This window comes from Oncorhynchus keta, chromosome 6, assembly GCF_023373465.1.
Source record: "Oncorhynchus keta strain PuntledgeMale-10-30-2019 chromosome 6, Oket_V2, whole genome shotgun sequence".
Lineage (NCBI taxonomy): Eukaryota > Metazoa > Chordata > Actinopteri > Salmoniformes > Salmonidae > Oncorhynchus > Oncorhynchus keta.
This window is the reverse complement of record NC_068426.1, coordinates 22,482,114-22,508,227: the sequence shown is the minus strand read 5'-3', so window position 1 is coordinate 22,508,227 and position 26,114 is coordinate 22,482,114. Positions and strand designations below refer to the sequence as shown.

The 26,114-nt window shown below is 44.8% G+C and overlaps 1 protein-coding gene across 2 annotated transcripts in view; it reads left to right on the top strand.

The window, feature by feature from the left end:
• Positions 1–1,942: 1,942 nt before the first annotated feature.
• The window catches only part of LOC118384853 (retinoic acid receptor RXR-alpha-A-like), a 145,812-nt gene continuing 121,640 nt past the window's right edge, over positions 1,943–26,114 (top strand). Inside the window, exon 1 of one of the 2 annotated variants that reach the window (XM_052521128.1) lies at positions 1,943–2,252. In XM_052521128.1, coding sequence (XP_052377088.1) covers positions 2,225–2,252 — 28 coding nt within the window. In that variant the 5' untranslated portion in view covers positions 1,943–2,224. The remainder of the gene's footprint in view (positions 2,253–26,114) is intronic. The other variant, XM_052521129.1, reaches the window with a different exon arrangement.

The following is a 26,114-nucleotide window of genomic DNA, read 5'->3' as shown; positions in this document are numbered from 1 at the left end:
ACAGACAAATCCTTGATGAAAACCTGCTCCAGAGAGCTCAGGACCTCAGACTGGGGTGAAGGTTCACCTTCCAACAGGACAACGACCCTAAGAACACAGCCAAGACAACGCATGAGTGGCATTGTGACAAGTCTCTGAAAGTCCTTGAGTGGCCCAGCCAGAGCCCGGACATGAACCCGATCGAACATCTCTGGAGAGACCTGAAAATAGTTGAGAAGCAACGCTCCCCATCCAACCTGACAGAGCTTGAATTGCTGCCAAAGGTGCTTCAACAAAGTACTGAGTAAGGGGACTGAATACTTATGTTAATGTAATATTATATTTTTTTATTTGTAATTGTAATACATTAGCAAACATTTCTAAAAACCTGTTTTTGCTTTGTCATTAATGGGGTATTGTGTGTTGATTGATGAGGGGGAAAAAAACGATTTAATACATTTTAGAATAAGGCTGTAACGTAACAAAATGTGGACAAAGTCAAGGGGTCTGAATACTTTCAGAATGCTCTGTATATACTGTACATTACACATTGTCCATGCAAAAGAAACAAAAATCACTTCAGTCTATAGAAAGTGTAACACGGTATGCATAAACTCTCCCATTACACCCTTCTTGTCTCACACACACACACACACACACACACACACACACACACACACACACACACACACACACACACACACACACACACACACACACACACACACACACACACACACACACACACACACACACACACACACACACACACACACACACACACACACACACACACCTTGAATTGGTGCTCAGTCACACTTGCTTTTGGTTAATTGCACAACTGGCTTTGATCTTTAAAGTGCCATGCACTGCATTAATTATGTATCTCGCCTCAGTACAAATGTGGTGAACACCTTCAATACTCAATGAGATGAGGAGCCCTCTCCACACAGGCCTAGAGGGTGGCTTCAGGACTTCATACAGATACAATGTTCCTTTCCTATATTGGGCAGGAGGGACTTGAAGGGGGGACAACAGAGTGCTGCTCTGCTATAGTATTCTGCTGCCAAAACGGCCTCCAACAATTCTCTGGGTGAAATGTAATCTCAAGTGAAAATGTCTTTTTCACTCTTGTGAAATGTATATAAATACATGGTTATTCCACGTGTGCAGCATATGTGGTGAGGGATAGGATGCTGTCATTCCAAAAACAGCATAGCTGGGGAACAATTGACGAACAAATGACCTACTTCTCTGTGCTGTAATGCAATGGGAGTTGTGTAAATCATGCTGCTGTATAGGTAGCTCCGGGCCTGTGCAAGTGTGCCTAAACCTTTATGCATCTGCAATAAATACATAGATTTTTATATGCCATGCGGATGGATGGTGAACGCTGTTGATGCCAGTGGATGTGGAAAGACAGTCAGAGTAGGTTGTGGGAAAACAACACTTAATGTCACCCCATTTGACCTTTTCTTCAAGCCCTGTCATTCTATGTATTACTTCATCTTTAGTTATAGTCCCTCCCTTTGGGAGTCTTTATTCTTCAAATATGAGAAATGTACTCATTTTCAATGGGACTTATTATGGATGTTTATGGCCGTGCCACTGCTTTGATTTGACCTACAATAGGTGTATGCTAATCCACTTGAGGAATGCTAGCTTCAACCCATCTATTAAGACACTACAGAAGGAGTACGAAAATTGCCACTTCAATTACCCTCCCCTTGACTCAATTCAAAGTTATTTTGAGATGCCAAGTTGTGAGTAAATACGTATCTTGGAGAGCTTGGTTTCATACCGGCTAGCAATTCTGTTTTTTATTTATTTTTATGGACCGATGCTAAACTGACAGCTATATGAGGTTAGGCATACTTAATTTAATACGTTTCACACGTTGGCTTCGAAACTAAAAGTCCTACAAGGGACTCCTCTTACACTCCCCCTTTCTCGTGTGTCGTTGCGGTTTTCTTGCGTTGGTGCGAGTCCCCCTTACGTGGGTCCCTATTGCAGTGAAGATCCAGTAGTTGGAGTTCTAAACCTAGCCCAAGAGAGGGAGCGCAAGGAGTGAGCTAACAGAACTAGAAACTATAGGTGCATTTTTACTCTATCGAACATCGCTTTTGAAAGACTGTCACTTTTACTGCCCTGGAGCCATCTTTAGCCTTTTTAGTACAACACCCTCGATCCCCGTCTGAAAACTCACACACGGTCGTGTCAGCTGGCATGAGCTAACCCACCAGACATGGAAACCAAACCTTTCATGTCATTGGGTAAGTTTTTCATCAATTAAAAAATATATATATATTATTGCAATATGGGTATTTGAGATTACAATGTTACAACGTTTCGACTCACGCAGTGCTGACGAGCAATGTTGTCATTTATGCACTGCGTTTTGAAGCGTCAGAAATGAGTAGGCTAGCCTAATTGCGTTCATGTCAAATTATAATCATGTTTAGGTTACGTTATGCGCAATATATGGGAAGACACATAGACTTCTTGTTTGTAAATATCAAAACATTTTCTCACCGTAGCCTATGTTTCACTGAAAAGAGAGAAACTTGAGTTTGTTGGCTTGTTAAATATAAGCGGCTGCTACTCTCCCGTGTACCACACTCCTTCCTATCAGAGCTGATGACATTCGATTGATTAGGGTGACATCTCATTCAGGAAAATTATAGCCTACTCTCTCTTTCAGTAGATTTAATATCTGAGTATTCTGCAAACTATTGTCGATTAGCATTTTTATGGCACTTCCAGCTAATTTAATTTCATCTAAGGAGGCTATAATGCAAAATTGTATGGTAGGCTATTTGAAAATCTATATTTACCGGGAAGAGAAACAAACCTGGCTAAATTGCATTGCATATGCACTTGAGAAATAGTTTATTATATACTTAAAAACCTCCATAGCCTACCTTTGGTAGCGAACTGTTGTTCATGGTAGACTACCAGTATACCGTTTTTACGGTAAGTACATTAGTCTAGGCGCAATGGAGTCGATACAATCGGCTACAATAGCCTGCCACTGAAAGTGTTTAAAATGGACTGCACACTCCTTGAGTAAATATCAGGCAGAGAATACAACTGTAGGCAATAGGCGGAGGTTTACTAGAGGTATTTATTTGAAGAGGCAAGCATGCTTTACAATGTAACCTTGCACAATTGAATATATGCCATATATTCGTCGCAAGCCAATTTATTGTCCCGGCTTGTATTTTTGTTTCCACCCAATGTTTTGAAGTCGTGTATGAGTAGGGGTTCGAACGATAAGAGGGTGAGGGTTCAACTCGAGCACGAGAGACAACTCAGAAAGTTGATACTGGGCGTTGGAATGATTTGGGGTTCAAACTTATGTTGTTGCGGAAATTAAAAGCCATTTTGCACTTATTGCTTATCAATAACAAGTCCAATTTGATTTATTTTATTCGATAAAAAAAAGTTGACTCTTTTAAAGCAATTAAGTAATGATTGTAAACGTAGATGTGTGGAAATGTACACTATTTAAATGTATACAATATAGTTTTTATTCTATTATCCGTCTTATGGTTACAAAATGTTAAGAGCATGTGTATGAAAGACCATTTTTGGTCATTCGTTGTTAAGTTGTTTTTCACATAACCCGTTTTCTATTGCAGTTCAGAATTATGTTAATTGGTTGTATTGCTTCAGCACTGTACCCGTTTTCATTACAGCACTCAATTATGATGATGAAAATGATGATTACTATGATTTTAATCAGCATTATTTTCATGTAGTAGTAATTAGCCATATATAGTCTAGGCCTAGTATCTTTTTGTCCTAAACTGTATGAGAAAACAACTTAGAACTAATGTTATTTCAACTTAGAATGTGGATTTATAGGTATTTTAAGTCCCTTAAATGTATTTTAAGTCCCTTAAACACACACACACACACACACACACACACACACACACACACACACACACACACACACACACACACACACACACACACACACACACACACACACACACACACACACACACACACACACTTACGGTATAAATCATTAATACTCAGCTACTGTATGTCTGGTGAACTGTATAGAGCACAACTTGTCCCGTGTAGCAGAGACATAGCTCAGAGCTGTAGGCAGCCATGTTATTGTGTCTGCAGGTCAGGGGCGCCTCATGTTACACCTTGACACATCATCAGCCCGCCTGCCCCTCCAACGCCAATATGCACAGATGAGAGGCACAGGGATGTCTGGGATATCTCTTATCTAATTACACACCTGATCACAGACACTGTGACCACACAGGCCTTTATATGACTTATCAGACATACATCTCACATATCACCATGCCAACTTTCACATACACATGGCAGGTTGCATTTACAGGCCTACTGTAGTTTCCGCGTCTCCATATTAAAATCAATTACGGATTTCCCCCAAAATATGTACAGACCCAGCATAGCATGGAGAGTGTGTGTGTTATAATAAAACAGTAATAGCAGTGTAATAGTTGAAGTGTTTTATTAATCAGCATCTCTCTATGCTTCTTCAGTACAGCCAAGGTTTTTATCACTCTACCCTGTTTCAACATGCTGTATCAGCAGGCAATTCTTCGTCCGTTCTTGATTGGTCGGCCCTTAACTCGGGATTTAAATACAAACTTTCCCCAAACTCACTCTATAACGCTCTGATTGTTAATTACGCACTTCAATGACACCACTAACTCTGATAAGCCCTGGAATGTATTGATTAGCTGTTCGCTCTATGTAATTATCTAGAGTTGTGCTGCATTAGGAATTCAAACATGCCACTGTTTTGAAATGACAGCTAGAGTATTTTACAGTTCTGGATTGATTGCTGGCTGTGATGATTACATCCTGCTTTTGGCACGGTATGTTCTCTAGGGTGCTAGCTAGCCGCCGGAGCCTGTTTTTTCATTTTCCTCTCCCTCCTCACTTAAAGCTGTGAAGAATGGAGCGGTGACCGTGAAAACAGACAATGTCTACATTTTGTCAAAGGAATTTCACAATGAGCCAAGAAACCATGTTTTGAAGTGTAGAGTGTCTTTTGCCAGCGAAGGATTGATAACTGAGGATAACTGACCTCATATATCCTAATGTGTACTATGTAACATGAGTTTTGTGACACTGTTTCAACGGAGTGGGGACACAGTTGAGGTCAGGAGATTGTCTGTAGCTTCAAATGGGTTTGTGTTGTATTGTTGATTTCATGGAACTTACTGGATGTAAATAAGAAGTATTGCTTGTAGCATGACAATGATGGTGAGAAAAATATAGATGAACTCTTTGGTAGGGTTTCCAAACTGGCTGCCGCGGGGGATTTTACCCCCCCCCCATGTTTTAGTTAAATATCATATCTGTTTGGGCCTCTTGCGGTCAATTTGCAGACTAAAAATGATTTGTAATTATGTTCCGGCCCCCTGACCATCCGCTCAAGAAATAATTGGCCCGAGGCTGATTCTAGCTGATGATCCCTGCTCTTAAGGGATTGGTTAACTATTCATTTTTCTATTTGATGAGACCAGATTGGACAGAGACCTGTTGGTGGATGCCAGCATGACGTTGGCCTTGGTGTTACACTCAACCCTGGCTCTATTCACTCTAAATCTAAAGAATCCTAGTAGTATGCAACGATGTCTGCTATGGGCTGCTTTTCTAAGTGTGTCCCACCACCTGTTAACTGAAGTTGTTTATGTTATATCCTAGTACCTCCACAAGTCAAGGATATTCACTTTATTGTAGTTGTGTTTGTTTGAGGGGCCTATTTCAGGACCAGAAGGTAACAACCCCCCCCACCCCTCACCCCACCCCTCGTCTTCCCACCAGTGAAGTTCATGGTCGTTGATGAGAAAGTGAGATTCATGGTTGGGGGGGGGGGGGGTGGAGGCAGAGGGTGGGAGACAGGGTGGAGGGGGCAGGCTGCATTCCTCTCCTGGCAGTAATTCAGTAACAAAGGTAATACCAGGAGTGGGTGTGTGTCTGTTGGGAGGAGGGAAGCGCCTTGGCCCAGTTTGGCTTTTACAACCGTCCAGTTTTGCTATCCTTTTGAGAGGGGGCTGCAGCTGTCATTTTTATTGGAGGAGGTTTATAGCGAAAGTTAATGGCTTAAAGTGACAGCTCTCGCTCTTTCTCCCTGACACTCTCTCCCCCACACACCCCCAAGCCTCACTACTCCTTCAAATCAAAGGAAATGTGCCCCCCTCCCCTCTCCAGCTACCTCCCTCCCTGCTGGCATCAGAACCAAATGTCCAAGAGAGAGAAAAAAATAGAAATATAATTATGAGCGCAGCTGCAAATTAATTTGTAAATGTTTTTCTTACTGAAAGTTAAGTGCCTTGAAGTCTAGACTGCCACTTTTCATAGAATATCTGCGCTGCTGTACGTTAAGCATGAATGTTCTGCTCTGAGAAGCTGTGCACATCAATGCTGATGATCATATGCTGTATCACACCAGTCCCAGCCTGTTTCTGCTCTCATAACAATACTTATCACAAACTGCTGCTGGTGGGGCTTTAAACAGAGATGGCAATCGCTCAAACGCTCATTCATTATTTGTGTTTTGAGCCGTGTAGGTAGCAGGAGAGCTTTATCGACAAGGGCTGCGCAGAACTTTGAACCTCAAACATTGACCTCTACCTCCTGCTTGCTTTATCATTGGAGGAATTTTGCTTTGGGCATTCAATATTTTTTACCAGCTTTTTTCAGCTATCACCATTCTAAGACTGCTTCATTCCTGCTGCACTGCTGAACATTTGTTTTGCATTGACCGTTTTCAAAATGTGCTTTCCTCTACATCAGCTGGCAATTTATTCCTAAAGATTATTCCTATAGATTATTCCTATTCCTGCATTTCAGGACCCGTTCTGTTTGTTTTGCAGCTGAGTGAGTGTGAGAATGTGTCGGTTCAGTTCTGTGGGACTGAGATTATTCAGGATGCGTACAGCCGCTCGTTTGAAGCGGAAACAGTCTCTGTGGGGATTTGAACAGATCACACTCATAATTCACACAGAGAGGAAGGTCGCTCTGCCCTCCTAGCCAGAGATCCCACTGCTTTATACTGTGAGAGAGAGAGAGAGAGAGAGAGAGAGAGGGGAGAGAGAGAGAGAGAGAGAGAGAGAGAGAGAGAGAGAGAGAGAGAGAGAGAGAGAGAGAGGGAGAGAGAGAGAGAGAGAGAGAGAGAGAGAGAGAGAGAGAGAGAGAGAGAGAGAGAGAGAGAGAGAGAGAGAGAGAGAGAGAGAGAGAGAGAGAGAGAGAGAGAGAGAGAGAGAGAGAGAGAGAGAGGGAGAGAGAGAGAGAGAGAGAGAGAGAGAGAGAGAGAGAGAGAGAGAGAGAGAGAAAGAGAGAGAGAGAGAGAGAGAGAGAGCACTGTCCTCTAAGGCAGGGTTTCACAAATTCGGGCCTGGGGACCATTGAGTGGTAGGTTTTGTTCTTTTAAAAAAATGCATGTATTTTGTTGGACATAAAAAAATGGTAAGAACACCAGGAAATAAGCTCTAATTGAGTTTAATTGTGGAAATATGTTACAACGCATAATAGAGAGACACGTGATCGTATACAAATATAAGCAAGGTTTGTCATGATTATGTTTTAGTCAAATATTATATCTGTTTGGGATTATTGTGGTCAATTTGCTGTCTGCAAATGATTTGTAATGATGTTCCAGCCGCCCAACCATCCGCTCAAAGAAGAATCTAGTTGATGATCCATGCACTTGAGTATTATTGTTAAACAGCCATCAAGGACTCAAAAGAACCGAGTCGTCGTCCCTGGCCAACTTTATTTAACTGAAAATCTCTAGAAATGTGTCCTGAGTTGAATTGTACCCTGTAAAAAAGCTTATTTCACGGTGCTCTAATACAGGTAAATTGCTTGTAAGTTCAGTCAAAAAATAAGTTGTGAATTAGTCATGAGAGCTGATATGGTTATTCACAATAACATCGCTGTTGATTTCAGATTTTTTAATGCTCCTTTATGATCTGTACATTTTTTAAATAAGTCATTTCACATTAAAGACCTTTAAGTCTACCGAGGAACACTGATCAAAAACAAAACTTGTGATTTCTCCATAAAAACCATTTCATTATAAGCTATTTTAAAACTAGTATTTGTCTATGTTATTTCAGCAATGGTAATGCAGCCCTATTATAGCTTGGTTAAAATAAGAATATGTTGTTTTTAAGTGTTTATCTACAGTGTATATCTGACAAATACCGGTTGAGCTATTATGAGTCAATTTAAAAATGATCACAAGCTTTGATGAAGCGTTTGAAGTCTTTGCTCTCACCAGAGAGTGAAAGTGACTTGGCCTTTACATGGATGCGCACACACACACACACACACACACGCACGCACACGCACGCACACGCACGCACACGCACACGCACACACACGCACGCACGCACGCACGCACGCACACACACACACACACACACACACACACACACACACACACACACACACACACACACACACACACACACACACACACACACACACACACACACACACACACACACACACACACACACACACAAAACGCACAGAGAAACAGACAGAAGTAGAAAGGTGAATTTATCATCACAGGTTTCCTATCAGGTATCCCTACAGATGTTTCTAAGACAAAGCTGTGTTGGGACCTTCCCCACCTCCAGCCTGCAGCGTGCTACTACATCTGTCCCCTTAACAGGCGCCAACCACAGAGTCCTTTGATGATCAGTGTGCTGCAGGCCAGAAGGCCACAGTAGCAGAGCTGTTAGCCACTCTGCACAGGTTAGGGGAAGGTGCCATGATGTTCAGCCTCAGACAGGAAGCAGAGAGGTGGAAGGAATTGGCACAACGTTGTGGGCGGAGGGGTGGGGCGATGGAAGGGCACAGTGCATTGGGCAGACCCAAAGGTTCCTTAACCGCTGTTTTTGTCAAGCAGAAACCAAACACACACACTAGAGTTTATATTTAAGCCCTGCACTTACATAGCACATCATTCGCTATTGCTCTGGTGTTGTGTTTCTGATGTTTACACACAGCTGAAAGATGACATCAAAAGGAAGCAGGACGGTATTTGTTCTTGTTCTGGGTTCGGCTTTTTTTTTTGCATGGCTGATTTCTTTAGATGTTTACGGTGTTTAACTGTTATGGACTGCATGTACAGAGTGTGTACCTACCACCGCGTCTGCAGCAGGAATATATGCTCCAGTTAAACAGAGTAATGTTGTGTGCTTTGGCATTAAGCACGGATCTGTGGAGCTGTCTTGAGTATTTTAAACATGAATCTTTAGGGATATATCTGGATATAATGTGGAAGGAGGTGGGGGGGGGGGAACTGAGAGGAAGGGGGAATGAGTTGAGAGGTGAAAAGAGAGAGTGAACAGAGTGGAGTGAGTGAATGAACAGTGAAGAGAGAGAAAGAGAGGGGAAAATGAAGGAAAACAGTGTTTCGAAGTTAGTGGACAGTTCATAGCGGTATATCGACTCATACTCAGGCTTACAGTGGGGCGGCAGGGTAGCCTTGTGGTTAGAGTGTTGGGCTAGCAACTGGAAGGTTGCAAGTTCAAATCCCCGAGCTGACAAGGTACAAACCTGTCGTTCTGCCCCTGAACAGGCAGTTAACCCACTGTTCCTAGGCCGTCATTGAAAATAAGAATTTGTTCTTAACTGACTTGCCTAGTTAAATAAAGATAAAATAAAAAAATAAGCTGTGGTGTGCTTAAAACAACCAGTCAAATGAAGGGCCATGATTGTAATTAGGATCCATTACATAAACTACCCAACAGTCCTGGCAATGGAGATACGATGGAGGATGTGGAAGGTCCAAAATGTAGCCATTTTTACCTCAGTATCAAATCAATTCTGCGTAACAGTTAAGTACCTGTGATTGGTCAACAATAAACAAAAATGGCTTCTTAGCAAAGAGCAATTTCTCAAGCAATTTATTTTGCTAGAACTGTCTGGGAGCAGTCTTAATGCAGAGGGGAAACTAGCTGTTATTGGCAGAGAGGTTTGGAACTCTCTTTCCTATTGGTCTAATTATTAGCACATGTCATCAGGCAGGTCAAAGCTCCATCCCACCAAAACAGGCAGATATTTCCGGTGGTCTTTTCAAACAGCTCATACACTTAAAGGGCATTACCATAATGTTCAAAAAGTTACAGTGTTATTCCAACATCATAGTGTGTAATATATATAAAACACAGGAAAATGGTGTTCTTGGCTGCACTAGGCCTTTAAGATGGCACATTTAAGATCATATTATTATGACACGATGTATACCCTGAAACACAACATGCCCGGTTGGGTTCTAAAAACATAAATAATAATAGTAATTTGTTGGTGCTTATATTTGTCCTATTTCACACATGTACGTATGTGTTCAAGAGTCATTTAAGTATTTGTGTTGTAGCATTTTTTCCCCCACAGATTCTCTAACTGAGAAAACGAAAAGTGTGATTTACTGTTTGTTGACACCTCAGAGTTGTCATGTTTTTCCCGCTTCCGACCAGACTACCTCAGCCCCCTCAGTTCTGACGCGCGAACCCATATACACTCTCTAGGCAGGCAGAATGAGAGTCTGGAGGGCTTTGTCACCTGTGGTTAAACACTTAGCCGGGAACGTCTGCTTTCAGGCATACTTTCCACAGAGGTGGAAGGGTGTTGAGGAGGAGGTGCTCTGTCTGTCTACCTGTAAAAACAATATTTGGGCCACAGTGCTGCTTACTCTAGACTGGAGCAGACAGCCTATACATACAAGTCTCACCCCTACCCTTGAGTGGATGTGGTAGCGTGATAGGTGAGCTGATGGTGCTGCTAAATCATTCTACCCCTGCCACATAGGACAAAGAGCACGGCATGTCTTATGTTCCATTCATTAGCAACCACTATGCTGAGAGTAAGAGTGAGAGGGGGAAGGAGAGGGAAAGAGCAGAGACACAACATCAGGTGACTATTGAGTTCCCTCTTTACTCCAGGGAATACGTTGTTCTCTCCTATTATGTTGGAGCCAGAATGTGAATAGGTGGCTGGGTGACAACTCACCCCTCCGTATCTTTTTTTGTTGTTGCTGTAGACGTAGACATGATGACTTTCTTTTGTCATATTGCACGTAAATATCATGTGTCACACACAAAATGACACGCCGTCTTCATTAGATCAAATGAAGCCGTGCCAGGAACAACCCTCAGAACTAAAGAGCACTCGTGTTGGAGTTTTTATTATTTCATCCTCTCCAGAAAGACTTGAAAATAAAAGAGTTGAGCAGGCAGGCAGGCAGGCAGGCAGGCAGGCAGGCAGGCAGGCGCTGGCCATGTCTTCTTCATCTGTGTGTTCTGCATACCACAGTGCTTACTTTCCAGTGCCTGCAGAGATGACAAGTTCAAGTGTCGCTTTCAGGATGCTTTCTTCTGTTTCAGCCTGGAATGAGTAACAAGAGACCAGTTCAGATTATATAGGCCAGATCAGAGCCAGACTAGAGCTGGAGGAGGGTGTGTGTCCTGTGTGAGGCCTGGTTGTGAGCAGCAAAGGGCAGGGAGGCTCAGACTGCCTGTGTGTGAAAGTCAGGGGTTGTGGCAAGGTCAAGCTCTGTGGGAGAAAGACCAACGCTTCTGCTGCTTCTGTCTCCGCGTGGAGGTGAAGAGAGAGAGCGGGAGGGAAAAAATGAAAACAGGTAGAATAATATCAGTCATGGACACAAGGGAGAGGCAGGGAGGTTTTCATTTATGTCTTGCTGTACAACAGGTATCATCAACTACATTCAGGGGGGCTGGAACATGATTACAAATCATTTGTAGACTGAAAATTGTCCGCAAGAAGCCCTAACAGATATAATGTTTGACTAAAACATCATTTGTTTGTTAATTGATTCGGTTAGAGATAAAGGGATGCTATTAATCGCTATCTTTCTCTCTTTCTTTCTTTCTCTCTGTCCCTCTCTCTTTGTGAAATGAGAGAGACTGCATTGGGTGTTTATTACAGGATCCTGGAGGATGCTACTCTGCCCTCATGGCTATTAAACCCCTCACTGAAAAGGTGGCATCAGGGGGAACTGTTATAAAAAGTAGGGTGGGGTTGGGGGCGCAGAGGAGAAAAGGCCTGGGGGTTGGAGAGAGAGGAAGTCCTGGAAACGGTGAGCGGAGCAGAGGAAGGGGAAAACATCTGGAGCGCTTCAGCTGAATATTTTGGCAACATCTGGAGAAATTCCCTGGAATTTAACGGTTCCACTCCTTTGATTTAGTTTTTTTTTTATCAGTCCTGTTTTCATCTTCAAAGTTCGAGCCCGGTGTTGCAGGCACGTAAATGAAGGGGAGTCTCCCGTGCAGGTTGAGACATTCCACACTTTATAGTTGGCCAAATTGGGCCCATGTGACTAGCTCCCTTTTGTGCAGGCCGGGCTAATTAAATGGCACAGAAGTGAGAGGGCGTCCGGAAGGCTGTGGAGCCAGACCAGACCCGGCCCGGGACCAAACACAACTCCTCATAAAAGCCTTACCTCCTTACCAGTTCCCACCGTGAACACTTTTAATAAAAGCACACAGAAACATTTTCAGATATGTTTTCTCACCAGAACCAAAGCAAGGAAGAGAGATGTGAATCAAGTTTTGTTGATTATCAAAGGCACGATCACCACGATAGAAAAAAACAACAATGTCCGACCGTTGTGTTGACCGTGACTCAAAAGCAACACCATTAAATCCTGGTTTATTTTCATTGAAGAGGACGTACAGGGAGAAGTGTACTATCCCTCCTTTGAGGAAGGAAGTCTCCAGAGAACACAACAAAGACCTTGTATCGAATCAACAACTTAAGTCAGCAGCGTGCTGCTGCAGCTTTCATGATTCTTCAGTACGCCACAGCACAGCGGCCCATTAGCATGGTACATTAGCAATGCACAGGAAGGCTTTTGTCTGTCTCTCTGGTGATCACACGAGTCATTTTCTCCTCTCATCAGTGCCAAGCCTCTGTTCATTAGTCATTAAGATTCAGGAGAAGCTTAGAGGAGTGCCTCCTGTTTTACCTGCTGCCTGCCGGTGTAGGCTACACACGGATGTGTGTGCTGGGAGCTCTGCCTGACAGGCAGGTAGGTAGATAGAAAGCTAGCGCTGAGGTACAGAGGTACATGCTAATACAACGGCGGGGCTGATCAAAAGAGATGCATCATGGTCTCTCTCTCTGAAGGGCTCAGCGAAGCCTTAGCCCCCGGAGAAACACGCAGACAGGAGGAAGGAGCAAGTCTCTGATCAGAGGAGAGAGAACAAGGGGAGAAAGAGGGAGAGGGAGTGAGAGAGAAAGAGAGAGAGGAGGGACAGAGAGAGAAAGAGGGAGAGAGAGAGAGAGGACAGAAGGGGGGGGAGAAAGGAGAGGAAGATGAAGAAGGAAGGGTGTGGGAGAAATAGGGAGAGATGGATGGAGATGGAGAACATGAGAGAGAGATTCAAAGGATGTTGCTTGTATATGAGGGGGGACTAAACGAAAGCTAGGATAGGCTGGGCTGTGAAGGTACAGTACCACTCATCTCATTTCATGTCTTACAAGGGCTGAGAGTGGTGTTATACAACTTATTAGCCTCTCAGTCACTACTCGCTACTAAGAGCTAAGGGGTAGAATAAGAGATAACTACGTGTCCTCTCTTTGTGATACAGGTATATTAGCTTGTCTTTTCCAGCATAAATTATGTCTGCCTTCTTCTACCTGTAAGTCATCTCGATCATTAAATGTAATACACATTATTTCACAATCCTGCTCTGAAATGTTTGATATCTATCCCTATCTATCTCTGTCTCTTCCTCCATTGCCATCTCTCGTTCCCCTGAATGGAGGGAAAAAACCCAGCCAGTTGGTTAATCGTCTCCCCCTCCGTCTGTGCGCCAAGCTATTTTCTCTGTGTTGCTGTGCAGATGGCCTACATCTTTCTGCCTGGCTGACTCGCCAAGCAGCGTGGACAGGCTGCTCTACTCCGCTTTGCAGGCGCAGCATCGCTGAGCCTCCTGTGTGTGTGTGTGTGTGTGTGTGTGTGTGTGTGTGTGTGTGTGTGTGTGTGTGTGTGTGTGTGTGTGTGTGTGTGTGTGTGTGTGTGTGTGTGTGTGTGTGTGTGTGTGTGTGTGTGTGTGTGTGTGTGTGTGTGTATTAGTTCTCTGTGAATTATTTATCCTCCTTTCCCCTTTTCCACGTACTGTAAACACATCTCATCTACATACCTACATGCCCATCCACATCTTTCCTGGAAAGAGGAACTAAGACCCTAACAGCAGATAGAGACAGCAGGGGGGAGGCTCGCCAAGTCATTCCCCAACCTGTGACTATTCTGTACATATTCATCTGTGTCCAGTTCTCTGGATAATGAATGACCTTGCAGGGGCCTGTCTGCTTGCCCCGGCGTCTCTTTTTGATCCAAATTGATGTTGTTGTACGGCTCCGGCTTTCTGAGAGGACCCTCCACGTCCTCCTCCTAGGCAGATCTGATGTTCTGTCTCTCTAACTCAGTATGTGTTATTGGAGATAAGAGGTTTTCCCCTCCAAGGCAGATTTGATATATCTGTCTTCTCTAGCATGCTGCAGGTACAGACAGTGACATACACTGTTGATAAAGGCAGCTCTGCTTTTCACACACAATAGACAACTCTCTCTCATCAGTTATTCTGTAAGACTCATGGACTTATTAGCCTTCATCGTTAAAAGGTGGTAAATGCCAGTCGTTTGAGGCCAGCTTTCTCTCTTTCTCTTTCCTCCCCCTGCAGTCGAGGGCCTACGGTAGACATTCCTCCATACCCTATAACAACAAGCAGTTTGATTATTATCTGTTGTCATTAGATGTGTCTGTCGCCCATCCCCACCCCCAGACAGACAGACATACAGGCAAACTGAATGGTAAGCCTCTGATCTAAATTAGCTCTGCTGTTTCCGAGGCTAATGACCTGACACATATTGATTCAATAGAGAGTCGGTGGTTCCCAAACAGTTAGGGGTAGGCGGTTTGTAATAGTAGAATGAACCAGGTGCAATTTTGAAATTGGATATTGCATCATCAGTTCCTATTGTCATGTTAGTCAGATGCAGACCGTAGAGAGCTATTTATAACTTGTCAGAAATCAGATCAACTAACCCATGTCAGTTAACGTTTTTATTTAGTTTTTTTAGCACAGATTTTATTTGTATAAACAAAGAAAAAAAAGAAAATGTAATATTCAATTGGTAGTTACAGTCTTGTCCCATCGCTGCAAGTCCCGTACGGACTCGGGAGAGAGCCGTTCGTCCTCAGAAACCAAGCCTCACTTCTTCTTGACACTCTGCTCACATAACACTGCGATGCAGTGCCTTAGACTGCTGCGCCGCTCTTGAGGCCCTAGCCTATAGATTTTGTTATAATTTGTTTGTCACTCAAATATCACATCAATTGACGGGGCGCGGGATGTTCCCCAACGCTGGAAGGGCCGAGTGAAAAGGTTTGGGAACCCCTGCAATAGAGGACTGTTGGTTAAGTCTCTGTTGCCGTTATTCACTACTAAAGTAGTGAATGTGTTAGTTGAATTGGTTAGATTCCTATAATTGTGCTCCGTCACATTTCAATTAGTTCCCTTCTTCTCTCTCTGAGCTCTTTGAAATGACCATGGATGTGAATGATTGGTATCCCACAGGCCTGGCACCAGGGGATTCAGTGGGCTTATGACCAGCTTAGCCTCTAGTGCTCTGCATGATTGGCAGCTAATGTTTCCTTTTTCAGTGGTGATGGTGATGGATGGAGGGTTGGGTGGTAGGTACCAGGCACCCTTGACATTTGCCTTTCATGAGATGTCACCCTGCATTACATGTGTGTCTTAGTCATGTGATGCTCCACCCAGACAGGCACTGAGATGTCACTAGCAGCATGGTCGTGGTGCTGTCTAATATTTTGAGCCTCATCTTGGTTCTTCGTCTTCTGTATTGTCTCACTATGGACCTGTAGCTACAAGACAGAACCCCCTCACTGTGATCCACTTCCTGATATCCCAAACACTTCTGTTTCCTGTCTCGGAAATGCCCAGTCATGTTCTTCGTTCACTCTTCATTTTAGCTGTAGACTCTGTACCACCTAAAAAACTGCACCGTGCACCGGACTGTGATATCCACATCCCCCATGAAAGAAAAAATTGAACAAATTAAATTGATATTTGTTTTATAAATGACCACATGCTGTAGAAATGAAACCCTCCCTGCGGTCCATCCCAGTCATGTGACTTGACCTAGTTCTCTCCCTCCCTTTCCCCCTCTCTGCACTCTCCCTTTCCCTCTATTTCTCTCCCTTTTCCTCTCTCTGCACTCTCCCTTTCCCTCTATTTCTCTCCCTTTTCCTCTCTCTGCACTCTCCCTTTCCCTCTATTTCTCTCCCTTTCCCCCTCTCTGCACTCTCCCTTTCCCTCTATTTCTCTCCCTTTCCCCCTCTCTGCACTCTCCCTTTCCCTCTATTTCTCTCCCTTTTCCTCTCTCTGCACTCTCCCTTTCCCTCTATTTCTCTCCCTTTCCCCATCCCTCTGTCTCTCTCTCTAGCTCTCGACTGTTAAATATATAATACATAACTGTTTTTATCCATGTCTGTATAAATTGTATATGTAATTAGGTTGTCCTTATTTAATTCCGAATGTGTATTCTTGTTATTATCCCTTCTCATTGTGAAGCTCTATTCTATTGACTCCCTCTAGTTTCTCTGTTCTGTTCAACCCAAGGACTTCATGTGAATGGACTGTTTTCATAGATTGTGTCAGAGCGTGTAAGGTGTAATATTCACTGTGTGGATGCACTCTTTGGCTCAGTGGGATGTGGGTCATTCAACAGTAACAGAATGATGCTGAGACTCAGTGGGATGTGGGTAATTCAACAGTAACAGAATGATGCTGAGACTCAGTGGGATGTGGGTAATTCAACAGTAACAGAATGATGCTGAGACTCAGTGGGATGTGGGTAATTCAACAGTAACAGAATGATGCTGAGACTCAGTGGGATGTGGGTAATTCAACAGTAACAGAATGATGCTGAGACTCAGTGGGATGTGTGTAATTCAACAGTAACAGAATGATGCTGAGACTCAGTGGGATGTGGGTAATTCAACAGTAACAGAATGATGCTGAGACTCAGTGGGATGTGGGTAATTCAACAGTAACAGAATGATGCTGAGACTCAGTGGGATGTGGGCAATTCAACAGTAACATACTGATGCTAAGACTCAGTGGGATGTGGGTAATTCAACAGTAACAGAATGATGCTGAGACTCAGTGGGATATGGGTAATTCAACAGTAACAGAATGATGCTGAGACTCAGTGGGATGTGGGTAATTCAACAGTAACAGAATGATGCTGAGACTCAGTGGAATGTGTGTAATTCAACAGTAACAGAATGATGCTGAGACTCAGTGGGATGTGGGCAATTCAACAGTAACAGAATGATGCTAAGACTCAGTGGGATGTGGGTAAATCAGCAGTAACAGAATGATGCTGAGACTCAGTGGGATGTGGGTAATTCAACAGTAACAGAATGATGCTGAGACTCTGGGTAATTCAACAGTAACAGAATGATGCTGAGACTCAGTGGGATGTGGGTAATTCAACAGTAACAGAATGATGCTGAGACTCAGTGGGATGTGGGTAATTCAACAGTAACAGAATGATGCTGAGACTCAGTGGGATGTGGGTAATTCAACAGTAACAGAATGATGCTGAGACTCAGTGGGATGTGGGTAATTCAACAGTAACAGAATGATGCTGAGACTCAGTGGGATGTGGGTAATTCAACAGTAACAGAATGATGCTGAGACTCAGATTTTTCACTTTAAAATGTATAGTATGTCACACAAAAGAAGTGATTGCAAAGTTAAACAAACCACAAAATGTCATGCACAAGCACCACTTTTAACAATAATAATTAAAGAAAAACATTTTACTTGAAGAACAGTGCAGATGCAAAGTTTGGTAACAGAATGACAGTTGGTTCTGTTTGTGCCGTCAATCTGTTACCAATCTTTGCATCGGCACGATTCATTTCGTTACACTCGCATTAACATCTGCTAACCATGTGTATGTGACAAATAAAACATTATTTTACTTGATTTTTTGAACCTTTATTTTACTAGGCAAGTCAGTTAAGAACAAATTCTTATTTTCAATGACGGCCTAGGAACAGTGGGTTAACTGCCTGTTCAGGGGCAGAACGACAGATTTGTACCTTGTCAGCTCGGGGATTCGAACTTCCAACCCTTCGGTTACTAGTCCAACAGTCTAACCACTAGACTACCCTGCTGCCCTGATTTGATTCATATGTGCCAAATAAATTATCTCCAGCTCAGCTATTGATTTATTTTGCTCACTGGCTAGCTAAGTGGCTAGCTAAGTGGCTAGCTAAGTGGCTAGCTAAGTGGCTAGCTAAGTGGCTAGCTTGCAAGATCAAGCTTCTCGGTTACATCAGAGACAACCAATACCCTCCTGGATACCCTCTTGGGCTCCCGAGTGGCGCAGTGGTCTATGGCACTGCATCTCAGTGCAAGAGGCATCACTACAGTCCCTGGTTCCAATTCATTCTGTATCACATCCAGCTGTGATTAGGAGTCCCATAGGGCGGAGGCACAATTGGCCCAGCGTCATCCAGGTTTGGCCGGGATAGGCCGGCATTGTAAATAAGAATTTGGTCTTAACTGACTTGCCTAGTTAAATAAAGGTTAAAAATAATAATAACATACATATATATATATTTAAAAAATATATATATATATATATATGAAAAAATGTAGATCCCTGCTACCTAAATTTGTTTTGTGCCTGAAATGTTTTAAATAATATGAATATATATATTAGTTTAAAAAAAGAAATAGTAATACTATTAATACTGTATACCCCGGTATGTAATACTAGTAATACTGTATACCCCGGTATGGTACAGGAACGGTATGAAGGTACTAACATATAGATACCGCCAACCCTACCTTGTGTGCATATTTTTCTCCCTCTAGCTTTACAAGCATGGTACACACTGCTTGAAAGCCTGTTTTCTCTGTGTGAACGACAACCATTCCGTTCCGCAGCACACTCCTCTGGGTGTGAATGTTTATAAACCAAGCCATAAATTGATTTCTTCTTTTTTTTTCTTGTCGTCTTCTCAACATTGTGTGCTTTATTGTGGGAATAACAAGCTGTTTTCTGTGGGCACTCTGGCACAGCCCTTGGTCACCGCATGTCATGCCGCGTGTTTACACTCAAGACCGTGATGTGGCCCAGTTTACATAATCTCAGCACCAGGAAGTTGTGAAAGAGAGAAGTGGGTGAGGGGGTGTGAGGTGGAGATGGGTCCTGGGAGAGGAAAAGGGACACCGGAAAGGGCCGGAATACCAGGAGCAGGAATGGCGTGGACTTCCCAGAAATGACCACCGCTGCTAGCTCAGGAGAGAATAATAGAGATAGCTTGCGGGCTGATTGTGTGTGTGTGTGTTATAGTCTGTGGCTTGTGGACTCAAGCGTTGATACTAGGGTGTGTTTGCTCACCTTTTTGTCCAGCCTCCATTCCATGTAAACAGCCGTCACGCTTTGTGCCTCACGTTTGAAATATTCTTTCTCATTCTGATGTACCCTTGGCTTTGTTCGTTTTTTTGAGTGTATTTGTGTGCCTCTGAGTGCAAACGTGTGTTATATGTGTGTCTGAAGGGCAGAAGAATTAAAGGGCAGTCAAAGAATTGTCTCTGCAAGTCGACCTGCATAGCACTGTCCTTGTAAAGAGAGATAGATGTTAGCCATCAGTAAACCCACACACATTCCCTCTGCTGGGTGTTTCCCTGAGACAAGCAGGCCTCTTTGGCACAGTCTCAAGGGAGAGGTCCTGTCAGCCCTTTGGAATGCGTGGCATGTAGCCATTCCTGAAGAGCGCTCCGGGATCAGGCAGGGGTCCAGACGGAGGGATGGAAGGGGAAAGACCCGAGGGACTGTAACACCTCCCAATCCTACTGCATACTAGGTGGTGGGATACACTTCAAACAGAAATATCCTCTCCTCTTCTCCTCTCCTCTCCACTCAATACAGTATCAGGATAAATCAGGAAATAGAATGCCCCTTTCATGTCAGTTGAGGCTATGCATGATCTAGCCATTTATGACCCACTGACCAGTAGATGAGGAGGGATCAGATGAAAACTGAGTAGGAAACTGTAAAGTCTCCTAGAACTGGAACTCATCCATGAGCTCACTGACTTTCCTTCCCCCAGACAGCTAAAGCGCTTACCATTTGAAGCGTTCTCAGTGGGATATAGGAAGCTGCCGGGTCAAAGTCTCGACCAAACAAAGACTGTAATAGTAAGGATTTAAGACAGACCAATGTTGACACAAAGAAACAAGGCCCTGAAGTCAATAGACTGGTCTTTACAGAGGTATGGATACGTCAGTTTCAATCAGAGACTCAATCTCAGTTCTCTGATTAACTCTCTCCATCTATACTCTGTTTTACGGAATCATGGTTCTCTCCGAATATATTGTCCCCATCTATTCAACCAGAGGAGGTCTTGTCCATCGTGCAGACAGGAAGAAAGAACTCTCCGGGATAAAGAAAGGCAGAGGGGTTTGTCTCATGATTAACAACTCATGGTGTGATAGTGGTAACATACATGAACTCAAGTCCTTTTGTTCTTCGATCTGGAATACCTCACCATTAAATGCTGACCGCATTGCCTCCCTAGTTAATTTTCTTCGGTCATCGTCACTGCCGTGTATATCACCCCCTCCCCCAAACCAACTCCACAACGGCTCTCAAGGAACTAAACTGGACTTTGTGCAAACTGGAAACCGCATATCCTGAGGTTGCATTTTTATTGTAGCTGGGAAATTCTATTAACACATCTCCTGTGATACACTCACAACACAGAGCCTGAATCATTGCTACTCTCCCTTTATCAGGAAGAGGAATCACTACCACTTTCCCTTTATTAGGAAGAGGAATCATTGCTACTCTCCCTTTATCAGGAAGAGGAATCACTACCACTCTCCCTTTATCAGGAAGAGGAATCATTACCACTCTCCCTTTATTAGGAAGAGGAATCATTACCACTCTCCCTTTATCAGGAAGAGGAATCATTACTACTCTCCCTTTATCAGGAAGAGGAATCATTACCACTCTCCCTTTATCAGGAAAAGGAATCATTACCACTCTCCCTTTATCAGGAAGAGGAATCATTACTACTCTCCCTTTATCAGGAAGAGGAATCATTACCACTCTCCCTTTATTAGGAAGAGGAATCATTACCACTCTCCCTTTATCAGGAAGAGGAATCATTACTACTCTCCCTTTATCAGGAAGAGGAATCATTACCACTCTCCCTTTATCAGGAAAAGGAATCATTACTACTCTCCCTTTATCAGGAAGAGCATAGAGAATGTTGTTCCCACTGTGATGATTAGGACTTATCCAAACCAAACACTGTGGATGGATGGCAGCATTCAAAACTGAAAGTGCAAATCAACCGCATTTAACCATGGCAAGGTGACTGGGAACATGGCTCAGACACGAGACATACTGTGTGTGGCACGACTCCAGACAATCACGGATTATAAAGGGAAAGCCAGCCACCACGTGGACACCGGCGCCTCGTTTCCAGATGAGCTAAACACCTTCTCTGCCCTCTCAGAGGAAATAACATCAAGCTGCCGACGTGGGCCAACCAACGATCACGTTCTCCGTGGCCGACATGAGTAAGTCATTTAAGCATGTTAACCCTATCAAGGCTGCCGGCCCAGACGGTATCCCAAGCCGCGTCCTTAGAGTATGTGCAGACTTGTAGTTTTTACGGATATATTCAATCCCTCCATATCCCAGTCTTTTGTCCCCACTTGCTTCAAGATGTTCACCATTGTTCCTGTACCCAAGAAAGCAAAGGTAAGTAGGTGACTATCGTCCCGTAGCACTCACTTCTGTCATCAGTGCTTTTAGAGGCTAGCTAAGGAACATATCACCTCCACCTTACCCAACATCCTAGACCCACTACAATTCACATACCGCCCCAACAGATCCATGGACGTTGCAATCGCCATTGCACTGCACACTGCCCTATCCCATCTGGACAAGAGAAATACCTTTGTAAGAATGCTGTTCATCAACTACAGCTAAGCCTACAACCCCTCCCTGTGCAACTGGGTCCTGGACTTCCTGACGGGCCGAGTTTGCTGACGACACAACAGTGGTTGGCCTGATTACCAACAACGATGAAACAGCCTACAGGGAGGTGGTAAGAGCCCTGTTGGTTTGGTGCCAGTAAATAACCTCTCCCTCAACATCAACAAAACAAAGCAGCTGATCGTGGACTACAGGAGACAGAAGAGCACGCCCCCATCCACATCGACAGGTCAAACATGGAGAGGGTCAAAAGGTCCTCAGCGTGCACATCACTGACAACCTGAACTGATCTCTTCACACAGACAGCCTGGTGAAGAAGGCGCAACAGCAAAATTCATCTTGGCCCCTAAGACCCTCACAAACTTCTACAAATGCACCATTGAGAGCATCCTGTCGGGCTGTATCACCGTCCAGTAGGGCAATTGCACCGTCCGCAACTGCAGGGCTCTACAGGGGGTGGATCACCGGGGGCACACTGCCTGCCCTCCAGGACATCTACTGCACTCTGTGTCACAGGAAGGCCAAGAAAATCATCAAGGACCTCAGCCACCCAAGCCACGGCCTGTTCACCCCGCTACCATCTAGAAGGTAGAGACCAGTACAGGTGCATCAAAGCTGGGACAGAGAGACTGAGAAACAGCTTCTATCTCCAGGCCATCAGACTGTTAAATAGTCACCATTAGCCGGCATCCGCCCAGTACCCTGCCCTAAACCTAAGTCACTGTTACTAGCCAGCTACCACTAGGTATTCTACCCTGTACCTTAGAGACTGCTGCCCTATGTACATAGAGTCATTGAACACTGTTCACTTTAATAATGTGTACATACTGTTTTACCCACTTTATATGTATATACTGTATTCTAGTCATGGCTCATCCTATATACCTATCATTTTTTCTGTATTATATTTGGGGTATTTTAATTGTTAGGTATTACTGCACTGTTGGAGCTAGACACACTTGTATTTTGCTGCACCTGCGATAGCATCTGAAATCTGTGTACGTGTAACATATACGCTGGGAGTCAGAAAGCAGGTGTAGAAGGTGAGTTTAATACTGAACAGACACAAAAGAACAAACATGGGAAGCGTACTGAACGTGAGAGAAAACACCCCAGGACTGATGATAACTGAGGGCTAAATTGAGGGGGGCTGATCAGTGTATTGATAAGGTCCAGGTGTGCGTAATGATGGGTTGCCAGGACCGGTGGTTAGTAAACTGGCGAACACCAGATTGTTGGAGCGCCGGAGCGTTGGAGCATTGGAGCGCCGGAGCGTTGGAGCGCCGGAGCGTTGGAGCGTTGGAGCGCCGGAGCGTTGGAGCGTTGCGGAGGTGTTGGAGCGCAGGAGCGTTGGCGTTGGAGTGCCGGCGAGCGTTGGAGCGCCGGAGCGTTAGGCGCCGGGTGTTGGAGCGCAGCGAGCGTTGGAGCGTTGGAGCGCCCGGGAGCGTTGGAGCGCAGGAGCGTTGGAGCGTTGAGCGAGCGTTGGAGCGCAGGAGCGTTGGAGCGCAGGAGCGTTGGAGCGCAGGAGCGTTGGAGCGCAGGAGTGTTGGAGCGCAGGAGCGTTGGAGCGCAGGCGTGTTGGAGCGCGGAGCGTTGGAGCGCAGGAGCGTTGGAGCGTTGGAGCGCAGGAGTGTTGGAGCGCAGGAGCGTTGGAGCGCAGGAGCGTTGGAGCGTTGGAGCGTTGAAGCGTTGGAGCGCCGGAGCGTTGGAGCGTTGGAGTGTTGGAGCGCAGGAGCGTTAGGCGTTGGAGCGCAGGAGCGTTGAGCGCGTTGGAGCGTTGGAGCGCCGGAGCGTTGGAGCGTTGGAGCGTTGGAGCGTTGGAGCGTTGGAGCGTTGGAGCGTTGGAGCGTTGGAGCGCCGGAGCGTTGGAGCGTTGGAGCGTTGGAGCGCCGGAGCGTTGGAGCGCTGGAGCGTTGGAGCGTTGGAGCGTTGGAGCGCCGGAGCGTTGGAGCGTTGGAGCGCTGGAGCGTTGGAGCGTTGGAGCGCCGGAGGTTGGAGCGTTGGAGCGTTGGAGCGCTGGAGCGCTGGAGCGTTGGAGCGCCGGGAGCGTTGGAGCGCCGGAGCGTTGGAGCGTTGGAGCGTTGGAGCGTTGGAGCGTTGGAGCGTTGGAGCGTTGGAGCGTTGGAGCGTTGGAGCGCCGGAGCGTTGGAGCGTTGGAGCGTTGGAGCGTTGGAGCGTTGGAGCGCCGGAGCGTTGGAGCGTTGGAGCGCTGGAGCGTTGGAGCGTTGGAGCGCCGGAGCGTTGGAGCGTTGGAGCGTTGGAGCGTTGGAGCGCCGGAGCGTTGGAGCGTTGGAGTGTTGGAGCGTTGGAGCGCCCGGAGCGTTGGAGCGCAGGGAGCGTTGGAGGCGTTGGAGCGCGGAGTGTTGGAGCGTTAGAGTGGAGCGCTGGAGTGGAGCGTCGGAGCGTTGGAGCGTTGGAGCGTTAGAGTGTTAGGAGCGCCGGAGCGCTGGAGTGTTAGAGCGTCGGAGCGTTGGAGCGCCGGAGCGTTCGGAGCGTTGGAGCGCCGGAGCGCTGGCGTTGGAGCGCAGGAGCGTTGAAGCGTTGGAGTGTTGGAGCGTTGGAGTGTTAGAGCGCCGGAGCGTTGGAGCGCCGGAGCGTTGGAGCGCCGGAGCGGGGGTAGACGTAACAGTACACTACCAATAAACTTTGATTTGATTTGATTTATCCTCTGGTGTCTGGCTATGAACATGGGAATTAAACCCGCTCCAATATGACTGTTCTCCCACATCAGTCAGGCAACGTATTGTATCTGGACGGCCATAACGCTCATCATAATAACTCATCCTTAGACATATCAATAGAGCCATTTAGATGAAACTGGAAACATAGAAATCTGAAGGGTTCCTCAAGCCGTGAGTTTGGAAAGAGAGAGAATAGAATGAATAGAGCGGTCTGTTGTGTCTGGGACTTGGCTTTGCCAAGCAGCTCATACCGAATGTCCACTTTATGGTTCGGCTGTAACTGCTGTCTTCCTGTCCAAGACATCCCAGTCTGGCTCTGGTCTGGCTCTGCGGGCCACTGATTGACTTGAAGCATGGGGGTTGCAAAGCTTTAAGTTGGAACTCGAAGCCCTTGAGGGTTGTTGGATGTGAACAGAGCTCATTTTGTTGTGGGGTCTACCCCATAAAGGCTACAATTTGTGAGGTAAGGTCCAACCAATGGAAAAATATATTTAATACCCCAATCCATGCACTGCATTTAATGGTGTACTGGGTTATTACTGTACAGTAGATTAATCATGCTCAAGTGGATCATTAGTATCCGTGTCCTACAGAGAATAATCACCATATTATTATTCTTTTTTACTTTGGTGTCCAGAAACAGAGAACTAGTTGTAGATGTTCTCTGCGCCAGATGTTTTTGTTTCAGTTTTTGGAATGTAAAACCACAGCACTTTATATGAATTTGATTTGCAGAACAAGCGCAACTGTATAGTTTCCCACAGAATTGCAGCTTCTTTCACCATGTATACCGTCAAACCATTTGAACACAAGTAAGACTAAAATAGGGTGTAGGCCTATTTATGCATGTGTTGTCCATTGCTGCACAAATGAGACGTGTAAATGTGCCGGGCGCCGAAGGCTCCAAGAGCACAACAGCAGAATGAAGAGATGGTAATGCCAATAATGCCAATAAGTCTTCACGTCATGCATAGTCCCCTCTTTTCTGAAAAACACATTGTTCAGAAGGGGGAGGGCAGGACTTGGGTGGCAGAACCAGTGGTGTAAAGTACTGAAGTAAAATACTTTAAAGTACTACTTAAGTAGTTTTTCGGGGTATCTGTACTTTACTTGACTATTTATATTTTGGAAAACTTTTACTTTTACTTGACTACATTCGTAAAGAAAATAATGTACTTTTTACTCCATACATTTTACCTAATATATAATAATAATAATATATAATATAATATATGCCATTTAGCATATTACCTGACACCCGAAAGTACTAATTCCATTTTAAATGCTTAGCAAGACAGGAAAATGATCAAATTCACACACTTATCAAGAGAACATACATTGTCATCCCTACTG